Raw genomic sequence first — 19087 nt, forward strand, 5'->3', positions numbered from 1 at the left:
ATATATTATAATAGAATTACTTTATCTGTTCAAATCTTTCTTAAAAACCAACATAAAAATCTTCCAATGAAACTGAAGGTGCAGAAAGTGAACAAACAGGCTTCTATAGACAAGGTTGTGTCTACGTTCAAAGTGAAAGAAGCCAAAGCACAAAGGATCAAATGCACTAATTTTACAAGCAAAAATTAAAACAATAATAAATACAAGTACAATCTGCAGATTCAGTGTCGTGCCAAAACAAATTCTGGGCAAAGAGGATCGTGGCTTGAATGATACAATATTGTGTTATTTTATTAAGTGAACCCATCACCCAACTAATTACTGTGTTCATCACTCATTCGCTTCATCAAAAAGGAACAGTGGACAAACAAATTTCTGGTCAACATTGATACAACAAAAAACAAAATGTACACAACTTTAAAAATTAATGCAAATTAAATAAATATCTAAATCAGATTGGCGCTAAAGAGAGCAGATGCTTAACAAATCATCTCTCTTGACAGTTTGCCCATATTATTTGTGTGCATGACTTTGGTGAGAATTCTGCCTTACATGCCAAATATATATTTTGTCTCATGGGTAGAATAAATGTTTATCATTGAAGAAGGTGTTATCCATTTGAAAATTAATATTCATGTAAGTTTGGTATTTTACTATACTTTATTTAAATACTACATAAAAATACAAATGATTATTAGCAGTCATCATATCACCACCATCGTCCTAAAGTAGCAATGGAGCCTGCCTTCCAAAAGGGTCCTGTGTTAACTGTCGGTTACATGAATTTTGTTGAGAAAGGCACACCCTACGTACATACACACAGAGGTAGTAAGTCCACATCATGCAAGTGAGTGCTACAATTCTAAATGTGAAGTGTCATTTTAATAACTAAATCAATGCCAGGCTTGCATTCACCCAAAGCTGAAAAGCAGCACCCGTAGATGAAAGAGTTTTAAAGTCCTTGTGTAGATGTCAGTGCAGTCATTGGTTGTGGTGCAGATCATAAATTCACATTTGCGTGTAATGTACAACTTTTGAAAGAGCATTCTAAATATGAATTAAGGAAGTACCTGAAAGATATTTAACAGGAGTCATAATCTGCGGAGTTATCCAATAAATGCTCCTGAAAGATTACAGACAAAAAAAAAATAAAATAAAACAATAATAATCATACAGTATTTATAATGACAATCGATAATTTAATAATCATTAACATTAAAACCAATAATAATAATAATAATAATAATAATAATAATACATTTTAATGTGCATTCTAATTTAAAATTGGTAGTTTTTAATCTTAAACTTTGTATAATTATTCTTTGTATACTGTATTTTGATTCGATTTGTCCATTTTAACTTTTGTAAAGCGCATTGAACAGTTTTAATTAAAAATGCGCTATATAAGTTATTATTACTATTATTATTATTATTATTATTATTAACAATACCAACTACACCAATAATAAAAATAATAAACAGTAATCATCATCACAATAAATAATATGTATGACAATAATTACAGTATACCATTGTATATCAATTTGTATAATCATAATTACAATAACAATATTAATAAAACAATAATATTAACAATGTAATATAATACTATTCTGATGGAGTTTTTTTCACAATCTTTGGGAATGCACTAAATGGTCAGCCATTAGGTCAAACATCATTTGTATAATTTCTGATGATGCAAAATGCTGTCGGAATAGCATTGCAGTACCCGCTGCTACTTGTGGATCAAATTCAACACTAGCCACCAAGCACAAGCTCAGTAGTCTTAACACATCATGCTAGTTATTTGGAGGTCGTGGGTTTGATTCCAATTCAAATATCTTGCAACATTTTTTTCGCAAGCTTTGGGAACGTACTGAGCATTCAGTATGATAACATGTCAGCTAGGGCAAACTTCATTAATTAATAATTTACTTCAGTAATTAAAAACTGCGTACAAACTCTCTAAAATCGAAGGGAGGGTGACAGAGAAAGATTATGTAGTGTCCTCTGACAGCAGACGAAAATAAGTGATGTAATTTTTCACTTTAACAAGCAGCAGAAGTGATTTCCTTATTCTTTTGTTAGTGACAAAATTTCATGCAAATAATGGTGAAGTGTGTCGGTTGATTGGCTAAACTAACTGTATGTTAAACCATTTTCATATTATTGATTAAAACTTCCATGCTAGTAGGTAAAAACTACAGGCATAATTTGGTAAATGTTTAAATAAATTTCCAATAAACAACAAAAGTACCTCAACCAACCAAGTACAGTCAACAAAGCATCACATCATAATAGAACGAAAAACAATAATCAGATACAGCAAGTTTTCTTTTCCCGTCGTAGATGTGTAAACCTAATATACTGTAGTAATAATACAATACGGTAACAATACCATTTCTGGCAAAAAAAAAAGCACTCGACAAGGCAAATTAATAATACACTTGGAATGCATAATTCGATAGGCAATCAATCATTTTAATCATTCTTAATAAATTCAGATATACTGTACTTTCTTTAATTAATCAACATTATACCAACATAGTACTGTGTATAATACCAAAATTAATGTAAATAATGTTTTCTGCATATATTTACAATATCATATTAAAACACCATAACCAATTTGATCTATAATCAGGAGTACTTGTTAATCATTGTACATTATTACACCCCTTAATAAAAATTACATTATCATAAATATTTTTATTTTAAATTCTTGAAATTATGTTATGGTCTACTCCTGCATTTGCATTACATAATCCTATGTTGCTTTAATTTGATTGTGCATGATAAAAATTAGATTCAAAATATATCATTGAAAATTTCACAATATATAAACTTTAGACATAGTGGCATCATAACAGAAAAATATCAATCAGTTAGTCATGTAAGTTAGTGGGGTGCTAGACCTTTAATGATCGATTGCTCCATAAAAGAAAATAATAAAAATATATAGAATACTTCTCCAAGCTCTAATAATTAGGGAGCTTTCCTTTGCGCGACGACGCAACACCAGAATGAATTAACTCATGCGTGACCGTCCTAAGTTCTCTGCATGCACAAAGTAGATTCATCCAAATTGTGCCCTAGAACCTATACCTCCATGGAAGAACTTAAATTTCTCGCATGCGTAGATGACTTTTTAGTGACATCATTACGTTCTACTAACTGTTAACTATTAACTTTAAAGAAACTGTACACATTTACCACTGACAATCAAAATGAAAAAACCGAAAGCCTTGTATGAATTGCAACACTCAGTCAAGTGTTCCTGAGTGTCAGTTTTGTGCGTTTTTCATCGGCATTGTTGCAACTAAAGTTCAAATTTAAACATGTCTACGTACGAACCCATGTTCTAGTTTGATATTTTTCAAATTAGAATACTATGCTCGAGCTTTACAAAGCTCGTAAAAAACCTACTGCATATTTAAACACTAATTGAAACATCACATAATTTAGCCAAGGCAAAGTTACACTTTTTCTTGGCTAAAAGTAGTCCAATGCGAATACAAGTTTATAGGGCAAGTGAAATCTTCTCCACTGCTATTGAATTCAATTTTTTTAATTACTAATTTTACATTTTTAAGTTTTCTTCCTTGCATTTGAACACATCAATTCGTTGTGTGGCCCTGTACCAAAAGCGAATGTAACAATGTTACAATTAACCCACTGACATAGCTCTTATTCAAAACCGTGTCTTTACACATACAAATACTGTATTTTCCTTGTAATAAATTAAGGTATTCCTTTAAAAAAAAACTTTGCCCAATGGCATAAACTTGTATCACAAACAGCTTAAAAACTATTTGACTAAACTTCAACGGCCAAGTTAACATTTAGGGTGGAAATAAGCCACCAGACTGGACAACCCACACCATTATGGAGAAATATTAATTCATCATTAATTTTCCCTATCAGTTGTCTTAATTTGTTGCTCCAGCTTGCAGTGTCTTACAGTACCACTTGACCAAAAAGCCTGTTAGTATACCACAATCCAGCTAAGAACAACTTAGGAAGATCAAGACAAACCCCTATAGTCTAATGGACCAGTCTGATTTCTGGTGGGTTTTGTCCTTGTGGATTTGTCTTTAATGTTTTGTCTGCTTACTTGACATTTACCCATTAGGTTGGTTCTGAATATATTGTACATCTTTCTCTTATTATTAGATGATTTGTTGGTTATAAAAACATGCTATAATACAGCTTAGTGCAAGATTTATGCATGCTCTTAGATCAATTTAATTGACATCCCACACAATCCAATGCTTAGTTTCAGAAGATTGTAATTATGGTAATCTTATTACAGAAACGTACTTGGCCTCTTTCTGTAATTACTAATTAGCTATCTACTTTCCAATTAATCATAATCAAAATTATACGTAAAAACAAAACTATAAGAACTAAATACTATATATACACAACAATAATTACACCCGTTGGCAGTTGAGTTTTGGTTTTTCTAATAAAAGATGATAAATTATTAAATAAATTGTTGTGTTTCTTTATCAGTAAAATCAAATATCATGATTGGTTTGTGCGATTTGCATTTTTTTGTACCATGCCTAGGCCTATGTTTGGATTAATAGTAAATTATTACTCCATTTATGTATTTTTACTGTAAAAATTTTAAAATCCCTGGTGTTACATTAAATAATAAATTAGATCTTGAAAATATTCGTTATCAAATTTTATATAATATTCTTGGTTAAAAAAAACTTTTGTCTAAAACAAGATTGACTGTATTTTTGATTGGACAACCAAGCCTTTTTTTGGTCCTTATTGTTAAAAACTTTATCAAAAGACTCTACAAAATAAGTCAAAATTATATTAAATAATTGATGTATAGGTGTGCTCTAGATAAGTAGTTCACTTCTGGTTTCTACTAAGGGGTAGTCCCTTGGCTCTGCCACTGTGAACTGTTGGTAGTGGTTCCAATCGAACACAAAAAAAAAATAAAAAAATAAATAAATAACATTAGACATGAATGAATAATTAACCTTTGACACAAACCACTTTACAGGTCAAAGTATGTACAATATTTTTCAATACATGATGTTTCAAGTCTACTATAAAGTATACACCAATACAATACAACCAATATTTACACACAATTTAAAAAAATAAAAATATTCTGAGAAACATGTTGCTGTACATGTTAATATGAAAGATATATTATTTGACATATTTTGCCTAATATTCTCTTAATTAACAAGGCTTTTTATCTGATAGAGTATAATTGCTTGCACACACCTTCACAAAATACTTTATGAAAGTAGTGCCAAAAACATTACAGAGTAGTGAGTAAATGCAAAAACAGTGCCTCAACACAACAGAGTACAGGACAAGATGAGCGATTTCACTGTCATTATGTCGCCATAGTAAAAAAACACAACAAAATTGTGTCTACATATTATAGAGTATCATTGCAGTAATAACAGAAACAGTGAGGTACAATAATAACTAGAGCATTCACTCCATAGAGTGGTCATACCGCAACCCTGTGCCAAGATACCAAACAATATGCAGGCCGTGAATGGGCGATTCCATTATTTTCTTGTATGCTTGAGGGTCAAAAAAAAAAATCAAATTTCCATGACTTTGATTTTGTCATTTGACCTTTTCCTCCCTAAAATTTAATCATCTCTTAGAATATATTGTACCATTCCATTACATTTATGAAGAGCTATTCATTAATTTTTGCTCAATCTTCCAATTACAAACAGACAACGGTGAATACATAACCTCCTTGGCGGAGGTAATAGGAACAAATAAATTAAAAACAATAATAATAATAAACAACATGTTAATTTTGAACAATAACAAAAAATATACATTATTAATAAATATAAAAATAAATATGAACAAAAATATAAAATAAATAATACATAATTCCCAAAGTACCTCCCCAAACTATGATAGTAGTATTTTAATTAACAACAGTAAATAATAAGCTTGAATATTAAAAAAAAATAGTACATTGTAGTACTCTTTGTAACCAATACATAAGTTATAGAAACAGTGGTCAATAAAGAAATTAAAGAAATAAGTGATGATTTATAACAACCAAGAAGAAAGAACAAATAAATATCTGAACACCAACACAATACTGTATCTATGAATAGTCCAAAACTGTATAACGTAAAATATATTTTGAAAATATTAAAAATATATTTTCATCCTTATCTTTAACGTATAAGGAATACCCTTGAGCATTCTGTTGACCTTCATACAAAATACAAATTACACAATAATTTTTCATTTTTCTTGGGGAGAGGATTCATAATCAAAAAAGTAAATTGCAAATAAACAGAAATTAGGCTTATAAAAAACTGATTGGTCGTCTTTGTAATTAGGCCAATTAACAAAATATAATTTAAAAAAAAAACAGCCACATTTTTGGGGATTTAGTGGCGGCAGACTAGGTAAAACACACATACAGTCAACCTCTGATTTACGTACAGTTTTGGTACAAGCAGTCGTCGTAAATGGGAAATACAGTACACACTCCACATCGAGACCACTCCAAATCAAGACCCCTCTCAAAGAGCCAAATAACAATTTTCAATCTTTAAACATAAACCCTCTGAATGGAGACCAAACCCCAAGACAATCCCAAATTTTCAGGTCCCAAAGGTAGTCTCGAACGGAGGGTGAACTACTTTGTAAAACTGACAGATCAATTTAAGATCAGATTATCAAGTCAGGCATATGTCCACATGCGTGTAATAATACTCTGAAAGTAATACTGATTTATGGCTATGAAACTAGAGAATTGCTTATGTTTTATCTCTAAACATTTGGGAAGTTTCGCACGCGAATGTGTATGGTTAGTGTGTCGGATACGTCATCATTTTGACGTCATACGCCGGCTGCTATCCGCTAAACGTGTGGATGACACGCATATCTCGCTCACTACATGTAAGTGAAAAACGCGTAGGAAAATTTTGGATTTCTTGTAGGATCTTTGTTTATTTTTTCACATTTGTAAAAAATAAATGTATCTTTGAATACGTATGTGCCATTTTTGTGACATTTGAAGACAACAAATTACGATAGGATGCATCTCATTTCAGGGTATCAAAACGTCGGTGCTTTGACCTTGGTGGTATTGGGATTTTGTGTAGGCCTAGCATACTTAATTGTAGCAGACACCTTTGGGTCATAGACAATATTAATATCACTAACACTTCTGGGCAACAAAGGAAGTAGTTTTTGGCTACAATTTTCAATTTTAATTTCCAAAACCTAACATATAATACTCGTGCGAATAAGCGCCCGGATGCTTAAAATATTTTTTACACTTTTTGAGGGGCGCTTATTCGAACGGGGCGCTTATCAAAACAGAGTGGAAATTGAGGGGGCGCTAATGGAAATAGATGAAAATCGAGTGGTTATTATAAGAACTTATTAAATTCAAGAGGTACAATTTGAATGAAAAATGATTATATAAGGACATCAGCAAACCGCAAATTACGAATGGTGGTGCAGCGGAAAAGATAATCGTCCAGAGAGTATGGCTTGTCATGACAAGAATGTTGTGAGTACATTATTACATAACAGCAGAATAGCAGATGAAATTAGTGGTGGTGGTTGGCTTGTTGGCCATCGACCAATTGAGATTACAGTGAATGCATGATCATTGCATGTTTTCTTGAAAACTCAGATGAGAATGTGTTAGGTGCAAATTGTCGGAAAAGCAGTGGGACTAGGCTATAGAAAAATGTAAGAAGAGAAAATTGGAATTATACTGTCTGTCCAGGGAGCTCTCATCTGTCCAAGATAAATATCCTCATTTTGATATTGACTAAAGGAGAATGTGATTCCACTCCACACCTCAAATCATGCCAACATCCACAGTCCAGGATTGATTGAATTATTGAGAGGGTGTTTATTCAAATTAGAAGGGGGCACTTATTCAAATGAGGCACTTATTCAAACGAGGCGCTTATTCGCGCGAGTACGGTATACTAATAAAAGTTTGAGAAGCATGTTGAGAGAAGAGAACAGAATAAATAGTACTAGTAGGCCTGAGCTAAGGCCCTAGGCCTAGGCTACGCTTGATTTGCGCTGCGATTGCAAAAAACAGAATGGCTACGAACCATCACGGATAGCTAAACGTATGCATACACGTATTCGTTCGCGTGCGAAACCTCTCTATTATTTGTATTTTCAAAATTATTTGTAACATAATAATCTGACTAGGACTATATAATTTACAATGATTTATCCCTTTCCAGTCTGCTCCATTACCATTGCCTGAGGCTGTACCAAAGCTGGGAAATTACATCATCTACACTAAATGTCGGGTTTTTACTGGGCGCAGGCATTTTATTTGGTCTGAATACAGGAGGCCCTCTACAGAAATACTCCTACTTCACTCTCAAAAAATCCTATAGAGGGCAGCCTAGCTATAAAATAATTATCATGAAATCTGTACAGGGTGTACGTACGACGCCCCTCGCAATAAAGTATGGTAAAAGAGGGCGTCGTCGCGATGCCATATGACTGGAAAGGGTTAAGGAAATGAAAAAGATATTCACATTAGTTTGCTTACTGTTAACAAGTACGTGCAGAGCCAATAGCAGAATGGCTATAGAATCACAATAAAAAAAAAGTTCATTTAAGAATTATACTTTAAATTTTTGTGGTTTAAGAATATATAAAATGTGTTGTAACTTATAGTGCCATAAATCAGAGATTCATCTGTATTCCCATACCCATGGTTCATACTCTGTACATACATAAGCTGTGGGTATGTAATGTACTGTGAAATAAAAATGTAGCATCAACTAAACATACAAGGGCAGTACCAAAAATAAAGCAACATGCGTTAAAAATGCATTAGAGTAGCGCCGATATTATAGTTTGTTGTCTTGTGTCGCAGCCTGTTTGGAGGGAATACTTACATATTCACTATCTGGTTTATTGACATTTCTGCGGAATATCGCAGATATTTCTTCAAAACTTTTATTTCTTGTTTCCGGTAAAAACTTGTAGGTAAACAACCAGAATAGTACAAGAAGGATGATAAAGATGACAAAAACATAGGCATCTAACGATTTCTGGAAAATAGAAATGAATGTAATGATAAATAATAATAACAACAACAATAATAGTAATTTATATTTATATAGCGCATATTGGGCAGTGCCTTTATTTGCTTTACATCAAACTATAAAACAAAAAGCATGATGACTTCATGTACAATAATATAATTTATGGTGTGGTGGCAAACAGTGTTAGGTCTCAAAGTGTCAACCATTAATCTCTCCCCTGGCACAATGTTGGTCGCCTACCTAAGTATTATTAATAAGAACTAGAAATACTCCTTTTACGCTGCGGAGTAGAAGCATAGCCTCCCCACAGTGAATTTTTTTTCCAGAAAGAATTTGTAAGGACTACATAAAACGTTATAATTTGATTTTAAATACTGTCACAAAAGAGGGGGCCCAGGGGAAGCATCACAGATTGGGATTTACAGGCCTAATAACAGAAATTAGCCTCCCCAAAGGAACAAAGCTCTGTTAAATCTGATAATTATTAATAGTTTATTAACAAAAAATATGTAAAAGAAAGTTATGATGTTAATTTATTGTAAATTTCCTGATTAGTGAAATATTAATTATGCAAATGAGCAATTATCATATTCACATATGTACCAAAAACATTAGGCTCCATCTTCATATTACCATCTTGCATTCTGCCAAGTTTGAAATCATTCAGAATTTTAGTTTTTAACTATCGTGGTAACAATCAATTTACCCAACAACAACGACAATGACATCATGTAGAAAAACATGGCTTAAAACATTAGTTTCCCTGGAGCTTTGTTCCTTTGGGAAGGCTAATAATAAATAGTAACAAACATTTGTGGTGATATTTTCAAAAAAAGAGGTGTTATTAAATCTGATGAAAATTCTTTTACCTGTAAGAGCGGAAATGTTAATCCAACTAAAAAATTTGCCGACCAGTTAATGAAGAACGCAACACTAATGGCAGCTCCTCGTGGACCTTGTGAAAACAACTCGGCTACAATCAGCCATGGAATTGATCCTAGAAGCATAAAAATATTCAACAGTATTAAATACTAATTTAATACTAAATAGTTAAGATATATTAAAACTTAAAATTACAAAATACAAAACTATACTTTAATTACAAAAACACAATAACTAATTATAACCGCAACAATGTTACTGAAGTAGTAATGGTAATAACAACACCAATAAGATTAACATTAAATACAGTAATAATAATAATAATAATAATAATAATAATAATAATAATAATAATAATAATAACAATAATAATAATTGGTGTCCGCATAGCAACTTTAATCTTGTGCATCTCCTTGTATGGATACAAAACTGAAAATATCATTCAGTCTACTGATTGAAACTAGTCCGTCCACCAATTTTGTGTCATTTTATTGAGGGTAATCAGGTCCAATTTTTATTTGCAGGCAAGGAGACCAAAAAGAATCATCATCATTGTTAAAAGTTTAATGTTCGCAACATGCGAGTGTTAGACTTAGAATTCTACACATAATCTGCAGGACCAGGTGAGAACAATAACAGAAAAGTGGAAAAATATTAATAACGTACCAACCGATATTTGGAATTTACTCTATTATCTCTTCATTTTAATTTGTTAAGTAACTAGTACCACAAATTATGGATCAAAATTAAGCTCTGATCATGTTGCATTCTAATTCAGCATTCTAAATACAAATTAAATTTGAGTCAATGGGCTTATTCGACTGGTTCATTTCGTTGACTACGATTTTTCGTTGAGTATTATTTTCATTCAACTGTTTCGTAAAATAGACTTTGTTGACAACAAAAATTATTGTAAACTAGAGTGCGTTAATCAGCGTTAAGTTAACCAAAACAATGGCCGATTAGTCAGTTTAGCTACAACATTTGCGTTAATACAATTTAGATTAAATTTCAGAAAATAAAAATTATAATATTTACCCACTTAAAGCCAAAAAAATAATTCTAGGCTAACAGAATTCAAAAACTAGATGAAAACATTTTTTTACCAAAAACCCATACTGGCACTAGCCGAAGCAACCTTGATTATACAGCCATTTTGTTTTGTCAAATATTTAATAATTTTCTATTCCACTGGTCATCTTCCTTAAGTATGATTTTATCACTGCGCAAAAGGGCGTGGTTTAACGAAGAACGACCAGTCGAATACGTCCATTTATTTCAAATTTAAAGTAAGTGGTTCTGCATTATGTCAATTGGTTTGCACATGATAATCACAAGATTATTATTTCTTTTCCTGGCAGATACACTTTCAATTTCACATTAAATAAACTTTTGACATGATGACCAGAAACCAACACTTCAGGTGGATAAAACTATGTGTCTAAATACTGAGCAATATATAACTGCACACTCAAAAACTGTAAAACATTTAAAATTCTACCAGTCACTTTTGTGTTGGTAATGCAAATTTCCTAGTTTAGTATATGTTATTTTGAATACTTTTATTATTTTTTATTTAATATCTTTTATTTTTACAGCTTATATGGGTGTTGATATTTACATTTCACAGATAAGGTATTATTGCATTTCTTTGTTTTAGGATCCAATTATGGAATGTTTACAAAATAATTAATTTTGTGCCTATTGTAAGCAACACATTTGTTTGCACGAATAAACAATGTTTGACATTTAAAGCATCCTAATTTTTACATGCAAACCATTATTGTACTATAGTTGGTGGGTGGAAAAGACAAACATAGATAAATTGCCTTTTAAGGATAGCAGACTCAAATATGACCGCGTAGAAATCGTAATTATCGATAAATTGGATTTGAATTCTTATGCTCAAACTTCATTCAAAATATGTAAACATGATAATTCACACGCAATAAGTCTTTTAAACATATATTTATTGATTTTGTGTTGCGGACACATTCTCATACACAAATACCTGTGTTTTCATTAAAGGAAGCTAGTAATGCATGAAACAGTGGCCTACAACTACTTAAAGCGTGGACACTATCAACAACGCTTAATGCCAGGCGTATCATGTATATGTGATTTTAAGAATCAAATTACAACAATTACCTGCAGTGCTCTTAAGACAAGTAGAAAACTTAAAATGACACACTTGCCACTGTGCAACACTTCATTAGGTTTTACTATACAAATATATATTTACCTGGCCCAAGTGCAAAACCGACAACGAAGGCAATGACACATATAATACTCAAGTACGCCGATCCTTCCCATGAATCCTACAAGAGAAAAGCAACATATAATATACTATTAAAAAAAATGTAATTATATGCATATTGCCACTGCTGTATCTTAATTTATTTTGTCCTGCTTTTGTCCTGCTTTGTTTGAGTTCCAAGTTCGAACGTGGATTAAACTTTAACTTTCTTTTGTGCAATTTTTTGATTTGTGAATAAAGCACGATTGAACTTAGAGAACAGTAAAACGTATACTCTGCCTTCTACCATTGCAAGGGGAACACTTTAAGGCTCTGTTCTCACACGGCTGCTAACGGTTAGCAGGATCCGGATCCTGCTAACCATTAGCTGTCGTGCGTCCTTACGAGAAATCCCAATCTGGATACCAAAAATATGATGATTGAATCACTGGCCAATAGGAAACTGGAAATTGTAAATGTGTACGTGTGATTGGTTGATGATAAAAATGCGCTCAACTTGCTAACCGATAGCGCTTGCTAACCGTTAGCGGTATCCGGACACTGCTTACGGTTAGCGCTAACTGTTCGGGCGTTCTCACGCAGGTGCTAACGGTTAGCACTAACGGTTAGCTCCCGATCCGGATACTAGGGTTCTTGTGAGAACCAGGCTTAAATGATTTACAAAGTCTAAAAAGAAAGCATTTTTATTTCTTTTCCATTCATCTCTTTTATAGACAGGATGCAGTACACAGGGAGACAATCCCAAACTTTTCTCCAAAGCGTGTACTGTATTCTTTAACATGCAATTGGCTCATATTGCACACGATACCAACGGCTCCTCTCATGTGAAAGATGGTGGGCTACTATAACCTGTATTTCAGACCTACAGCAGAAACACAAGGTGTTGAGTTTAGGATATAGTTAATATTGTGTCAAACGTCCCCAGAGTTGCGGAATGGTTGTGCGGGCGTGTACCCGACCTAGTTAAGATTTTAAGATGCACATAATGTTACAGTGAAGAAGGTTTATCAAGGCAGTTGTTGTTTGGCCGGTTGTATTTTAGGCTGAATTATGTTGTTGACTTGCAATGATCATTATTGGAATTTTTCATGTTAATAATAGGCTGAATTGGAATTGTAGAGACGGAGTGAGCAAACTTACAGTAAGCCTGTTTGCGTAACAGATACTGTATGCGCTATTATTTACTGTATTCAGTTGTATAGGCCTAGATATGCTATTAAGAAATAATAAGAAATCAGTAGAGCTCCGCATAGCACACTATAGGAAAATTATTGTACGATTATTGTAAACATTCACTTGATTGCGTTTATGAGGGTCCATTGATTCAATGAATTCCTTAATTGTTCATACTTAATATTGAATTTGAAGTAACTTTCTTCGGGTTCTAATTAAGCTTGTTTTACGAAAGAAATTTTCAATTACAATTCAATTTTTATCGTGGTGCGCGATGTATTCACGCTGGTGACGAAAAAAATGAGAATTTTTTTTTTGCACACGAACCTTAAAAAAATCAAGCTGAGTGTCCAATAATAAAAAATTATTGGACGCTGGGGAATAGGCAAATAACATTGCGAGTTACAGTGATGACATCACGATTGACTTATAACAAGTGGTAGGAGACCAGCCGCATAGTTTAGGGTATAACGATATTAGCATAAATTTCTTGTTAATGATGGGCTGTAGCCTAAATTACTTGATAGTTCAGTTAATGTATTACTGTAGGTTGTCTATAATAATAATAATAATAATAATTTGGATTTGTAAAGCGCAAAATACATAGGTCTCTATGCGCTAGAAATTTGCAAATTAAAATAAACTAAAGAGATGAGCCTTGAGACGATTTTTAAATATCTCAACAGAAGGAGACTCACGAACAAAAATAGGCAAGCTATTCCACACCTTGGGAGCAGCAACGGAAAATGCTCTTTCACCATACCTTCTTGTACGACATGAAGGGATGAATAATGTAGATGAACTAGATGTAGATCTTAAAGCTCTAGAACAAGTGGCGGAGCGAAGTTTAATCAGGTTGGATATGTATGAGGGTGATTTATTATTTAATGATTTATATGTGAAAAGCAACAATTTAAATGAGATGCATTGCTTAACAGGTAACCAGTGCAGGCGATGAAGAGTAGGTGTTATATGCTCAAAGGTTGATGCTATAAGGTTGATTGAAGAATAATATATCATAAAGATGATGGTGGATACTACACAGGTATTTACATTTGTAGATGAACACCTGGACGATAATATATAATAGGCTACATTTATATGTAGGTCTGTGATAATAATGCATATCCTGTGCTAGGCTGGACCATTGGAATTGTGTTAAATAATCATATACATATAATACTCTGCATATTTTGTCATCGAATTATATTCTATGTTCATTTAAATCACATTATTCTTTGATTACTCATTGTAGACGATAGACTATATTATTAACTTGTATGTTCATAACAGGATTATTGCAATAAAAGTAAAACCATAGGCTAATTATACAGATGTTATATATACTATGTTATTTTGTATCTTTTGTAACAGCAACGAAGTTCAAGAAGTTCAGAAAATAAAGGGTTGAATTTGAACTCGTTATTGCCACTCTGTATCCGTAAACTACACAAGGAGAGCAGCGGATAGAATTGAACCTGGAGAGCACAAGCTACAGTACTGTACAGTATATGTGTTTATGGCTTTATGTCAGTTGTATTTGTTTTGTTTTTTTCTTTATTTCTTTCACATCTAATGGCAAGTAAAGTACACTCTCCACTTACAGGATGGAATGATGCTTTATAAACTAAAAGTCTCTTTTCTGTAACAATGCTGGGAGTCCAAGACTGGAGCTGGTTTTAGTCAAAGAAAAACATATCCTGGTGACAGGATTTGAACCTAGGAACCTGGGACTAAAAGGTAAACATCTTTTAAAAACCAAGATACAGCTTCACCTGAGTAGTTGATTAAAGAGTAGATGCATAGCTGACCACGAAACCTTCTACTGATAAGAAGAGAAGCGTGTTACTTAACTCCAGGTTTATGTGAAACAAAATCATTCATGTCACAACCGATACAAGGAAAGAACTACAAATTTTCATACAAGCATAAAAAAAACCCCTAAGTCGATTGGTCATCATATGATTTAGTAATTTGAATAACCAATGAGATATCTTGTTCGAAGTTTAATTGTTTTATGTCATTTAGGTGTTATATGTAACTGCTGTGACAGTGGAAGACGATATCTCTTACATTTCATGCTGAAATTTCTTGTTTAAAATTGAAGAAATCAAGAAGCCTACTATTTCGTAAGTAAAATGCAAAACATTGAAAACTTAATTTAAAAAAAATAAAACATGAGATATACTGTAGAATAGTTAAAGGATATAATAATTAATTAGTCTAAGCACCATACTGTAGCTGTCTTCCACTGTGTACTGTAATAGTATATGTACTGTATAATGTACTGCATTAGTATATATGTATTATTATGTAGTTTTGTTTTTTATTCTCAAGCCTGAAAACACTGTGTTGGCGACTAAACCCAGGCATTCACTGCACACGACAGTCATTGGCCGACGCAATTGTATGAAGAACGCAACACCATGACGTGCTTGCAATGGATCGTTTTTTAATGACGATCCATTCAGACTGCCACCGACAATCAGCAGGTGGCACCTTGTCATTTAATACTAAAGAGAGCGGAGCTGGCTTTGTCGTATGATGTAGTGGGTGCCCGGCTTTATTGTTGGCTTTGATTCATTGGGGAACTGTTCTAGGACGACACGACCTAGAACAGAATCACTCATGCGTGACCATCCTGCCAGGCGTCTTATTTTCACTGCATACGTAGATTTAAGGAATTTAGATTTAATAATTTTAGAAATAAGGATTTAAGATTTTTAAGGAAAACTTAACGTTCTTGCATGCACTGATGATGTCATTATCTTCTACATCATACCGTCATCGTGCAATCCAAACCTCCCTATTATTTGCTTTGTGTGAGTGACTGCCTTATGCAACATCAACCACTGATTGCCACTCATAGTCTGAGTATGGTGAGTCAAATGGCCGAGCGGTTAGCAGGGGCGCTGCAAGCTATAGCCATAATATCTGCGCTGGTTCGAACGGCACGCTCGCCTATGATTCTGGTGGTCTTCTCGGATAAGGACTATAAACCGTAGGCCCAGTGTATACAATGGCTCATGTGCACTATAAATAACCCTGTACATCCTTCGAGTCGAGTAGAGGGATACCCCGGTGTACTGGAACAGACAGCCCCTGTGGTGGACGACGAGAGTTGCTGGTACTGGGTTACCGGGTAGCACAGACACGAAGGGACCCTTAGGGGGGAAGGAAGTCATTGATCGAGTTCCTAGACCACATATCAAGCTCCCTGAGCATCTAACATTAGATGGATATATGTGCTATATAAAACTACACTATTATTATTATTATTAGATCTTTAAATATTAAGATATGGAGGCTGTGCAACAGTCAACATTAGTGACATTTCTACAAGAGAGAGTGGTTCATTCACCACCTCCAATAAAGAGTTAAAGCTCTGTTAGTTTCTAATTAAACATTTATGATGATTGACCCACCTTTAAAAATAAATTTAAATAAAAAAACAAGATAAATGCATGTTATAAAAGATCACCCATAGCTCTAATATAACAACAATCTCTCAAAGAAGTCATGAATTTTTCAGTATTCCAAGAGCATATGAAATCAACATTCTGCAAGGACAATACAGACAATAGTCCACCAGAAATACGGATTTGAAGCACCAAAGTTGGACATAATTGCAACAAAACGTTTTTTTATGAATACATATAGTTAAATTTTATATCTACAACATACAAAAAGTTTACCAAAATATACCCACGGGAAAGGTGATTTTTATAGCAAAGAAAACTGAACTATTTCACTGGGCTTATACGCCGTGCCTAGGATGTGTGTGCAGTGCCTTGGTTACGAAGCGCTTTAATTTGATTTGCCGCTGACGCTTTTGATTGGTTAACATACCTTCAACAGTCTGCGCGTACTCATTTACGCAACACACGTACGCAAGTACGCAAGTTCGTACGTACGTCACGTCCCAGAATGTAAACACGGAAATTGTTAGATATTATAACCTCTGTAATATTTAAGTTCAGGGTAGATGGATCTACAACAATAATTCAATTTTAATTTTAAATACAATGATAGGTACGATTAATTGACAAATACTGAGGCCTGCCCAGTGTGTGCCGACCCAGTTGAGACTCAGGAGCCGGAAAAAAAAGTATGTGATCTTACATCAATAGGCCCTATATAGGAATAGGCCTATTATTATATTTTCTTACCTAAAAACACCAATTAAAATTTTATAGCTAATACAATAAAACAAATTTATTTGCAAATAGTGTAAAATAATTGTTGATATTTTAAAAAGTATAATAATGATTGATAATTGATTTATTTGAAATAGCCCTACTATTCTACTCTCTTCATATAAAAAAAATGTTGGAAATCACGTAAATTCAGGATTTGGTGCCGAATTACTGTATAATGCCTGTATAATGCCTTGTCTTCTGGTGAATAGCATGTACGGGGGTGCCAGGCGACACGTACCCCAACTATTTTAAGGGGGTGGTCCCAATCACGTTCCTAAGGAAGTCAAGAATATTCCTGGAAATTGTAGAATTGAACTGCATAAATGACCAGATTTTAACGAAAGACCACTTTACAGGCAGGTAACATCTTATTTTATAACTTAACAAGATTCCGGTCGGTGTTTTCTGTCCACAAACATCTGAATTAACTGTAATACATGACTCGAGTGCGTGCCTTTATTATACAAGTATGATAAAAATACAAGTATTAATTAGATCTCTATGTTTGCCGAAAATCGTTAATAAGAGATCATGAAAAATTTTTTGTTGATGCTTTATTTTGCCTGGTGATGTGATGATGATGAATTTTACTACTGTATATAAAAGTGTCTTCCCATCTAGGTACTATTTTATATTTTTTTTTTACCTCGAAACATATGATCAATGATAATTAATTTTACATCATATGTACAGTATTAATTAGATCTCTATGTTTGCCGAAAATCGTTAATAAGAGATCATGAAAAATTTGTTGACGCTTTATTTTGCCTGGTGATGTGATGATGAATTTTACTACTGTATATAAATGTGTCTTCCCATCTAGGCACTATTTTATATTTCTTTCTTACCTCGAAACATACGATCAATGATAATTAATTTTACATCATATGTACAGTATTAATTAGATCTCTATGTTTGCCGAAAATCGTTAACAAGAGATCATGAAAAATTTGTTGACGCATTATTTTGCCTGGTGATGTGATGATGATGAATTTTACTACTGTATATAAAAGTGTCTTCCCATCTAGGTACTATTTTATATTTCTTTTTTACCTCGAAACATACGATCAATGATAATTAATTTTACATTATATGTACAGTATTAATTAGATCTCTATGTTTGCCGAAAATCGTTAACAAGAGATCATGAAAAATTTGTTGACGCATTATTTTGCCTGGTGATGTGATGATGATGAATTTTACTACTGTATATAAAAGTGTCTTCCCATCTAGGTACTATTTTATATTTCTTTTTTACCTCAGTCCCAACCATGTACGGCTGAAGTAGAGCTAAGTAAATGTATGATTACTGCACCTGTAGACAAAATTGGAATATATTATTTTTTTCTCAATATTTTTTGAAATTTTAAAAAGGCCCCATCCCCTAAATTGGCTACTGCTATCGATCGAATATCTGGATAAAGAAATCTTGTTTGTTTTTCCTCAGTGTACAGCTGATTATAACTCAAAGGAAATACCGATAGCCATGACGAATTTTACTGAATGAACTTTAA

At 33.1% G+C, this 19087-nt stretch overlaps 2 protein-coding genes across 6 annotated transcripts in view; one reads left to right on the forward strand and one right to left on the reverse strand.

Annotated features, from left to right (window-relative positions):
- Nucleotides 1–33: 33 nt before the first annotated feature.
- LOC117100477 (glucose transporter type 1-like) overlaps nucleotides 34–19087 on the reverse strand; it is a 41488-nt gene continuing 22434 nt past the window's right edge. Inside the window, exons 9-13 of one of the 3 annotated variants that reach the window (XM_033240198.1) lie at nucleotides 12187–12262; nucleotides 9932–10059; nucleotides 8913–9068; nucleotides 1071–1123; nucleotides 35–921 (exon numbers count right to left, since the gene is read on the reverse strand). In XM_033240198.1, coding sequence (XP_033096089.1) covers nucleotides 1082–1123; nucleotides 8913–9068; nucleotides 9932–10059; nucleotides 12187–12262 — 402 coding nt within the window. In that variant the 3' untranslated portion in view covers nucleotides 35–921; nucleotides 1071–1081. Of the gene's footprint in view, nucleotides 1124–7861; nucleotides 9069–9931; nucleotides 10060–12186; nucleotides 12263–19087 lie in introns of those variants that run through there. The other 2 variants (XM_033240190.1, XM_033240182.1) reach the window with 2 other exon arrangements.
- LOC117100454 overlaps nucleotides 14310–19087 on the forward strand; it is a 10707-nt gene continuing 5929 nt past the window's right edge. The window contains exons 1-3 of one of the 3 annotated variants that reach the window (XM_033240172.1): nucleotides 14310–14419; nucleotides 14749–15503; nucleotides 17407–17482. The gene's annotated coding sequence lies outside the window, so the exon portion shown is untranslated. The remainder of the gene's footprint in view (nucleotides 14420–14748; nucleotides 15504–17406; nucleotides 17483–19087) is intronic. The other 2 variants (XM_033240159.1, XM_033240166.1) reach the window with 2 other exon arrangements.

This window comes from Anneissia japonica, unplaced genomic scaffold (assembly GCF_011630105.1).
Source record: "Anneissia japonica isolate Jap-2015-1 unplaced genomic scaffold, ASM1163010v1 scaffold4446_len648930_cov198, whole genome shotgun sequence".
Classification (NCBI taxonomy): domain Eukaryota; kingdom Metazoa; phylum Echinodermata; class Crinoidea; order Comatulida; family Comatulidae; genus Anneissia; species Anneissia japonica.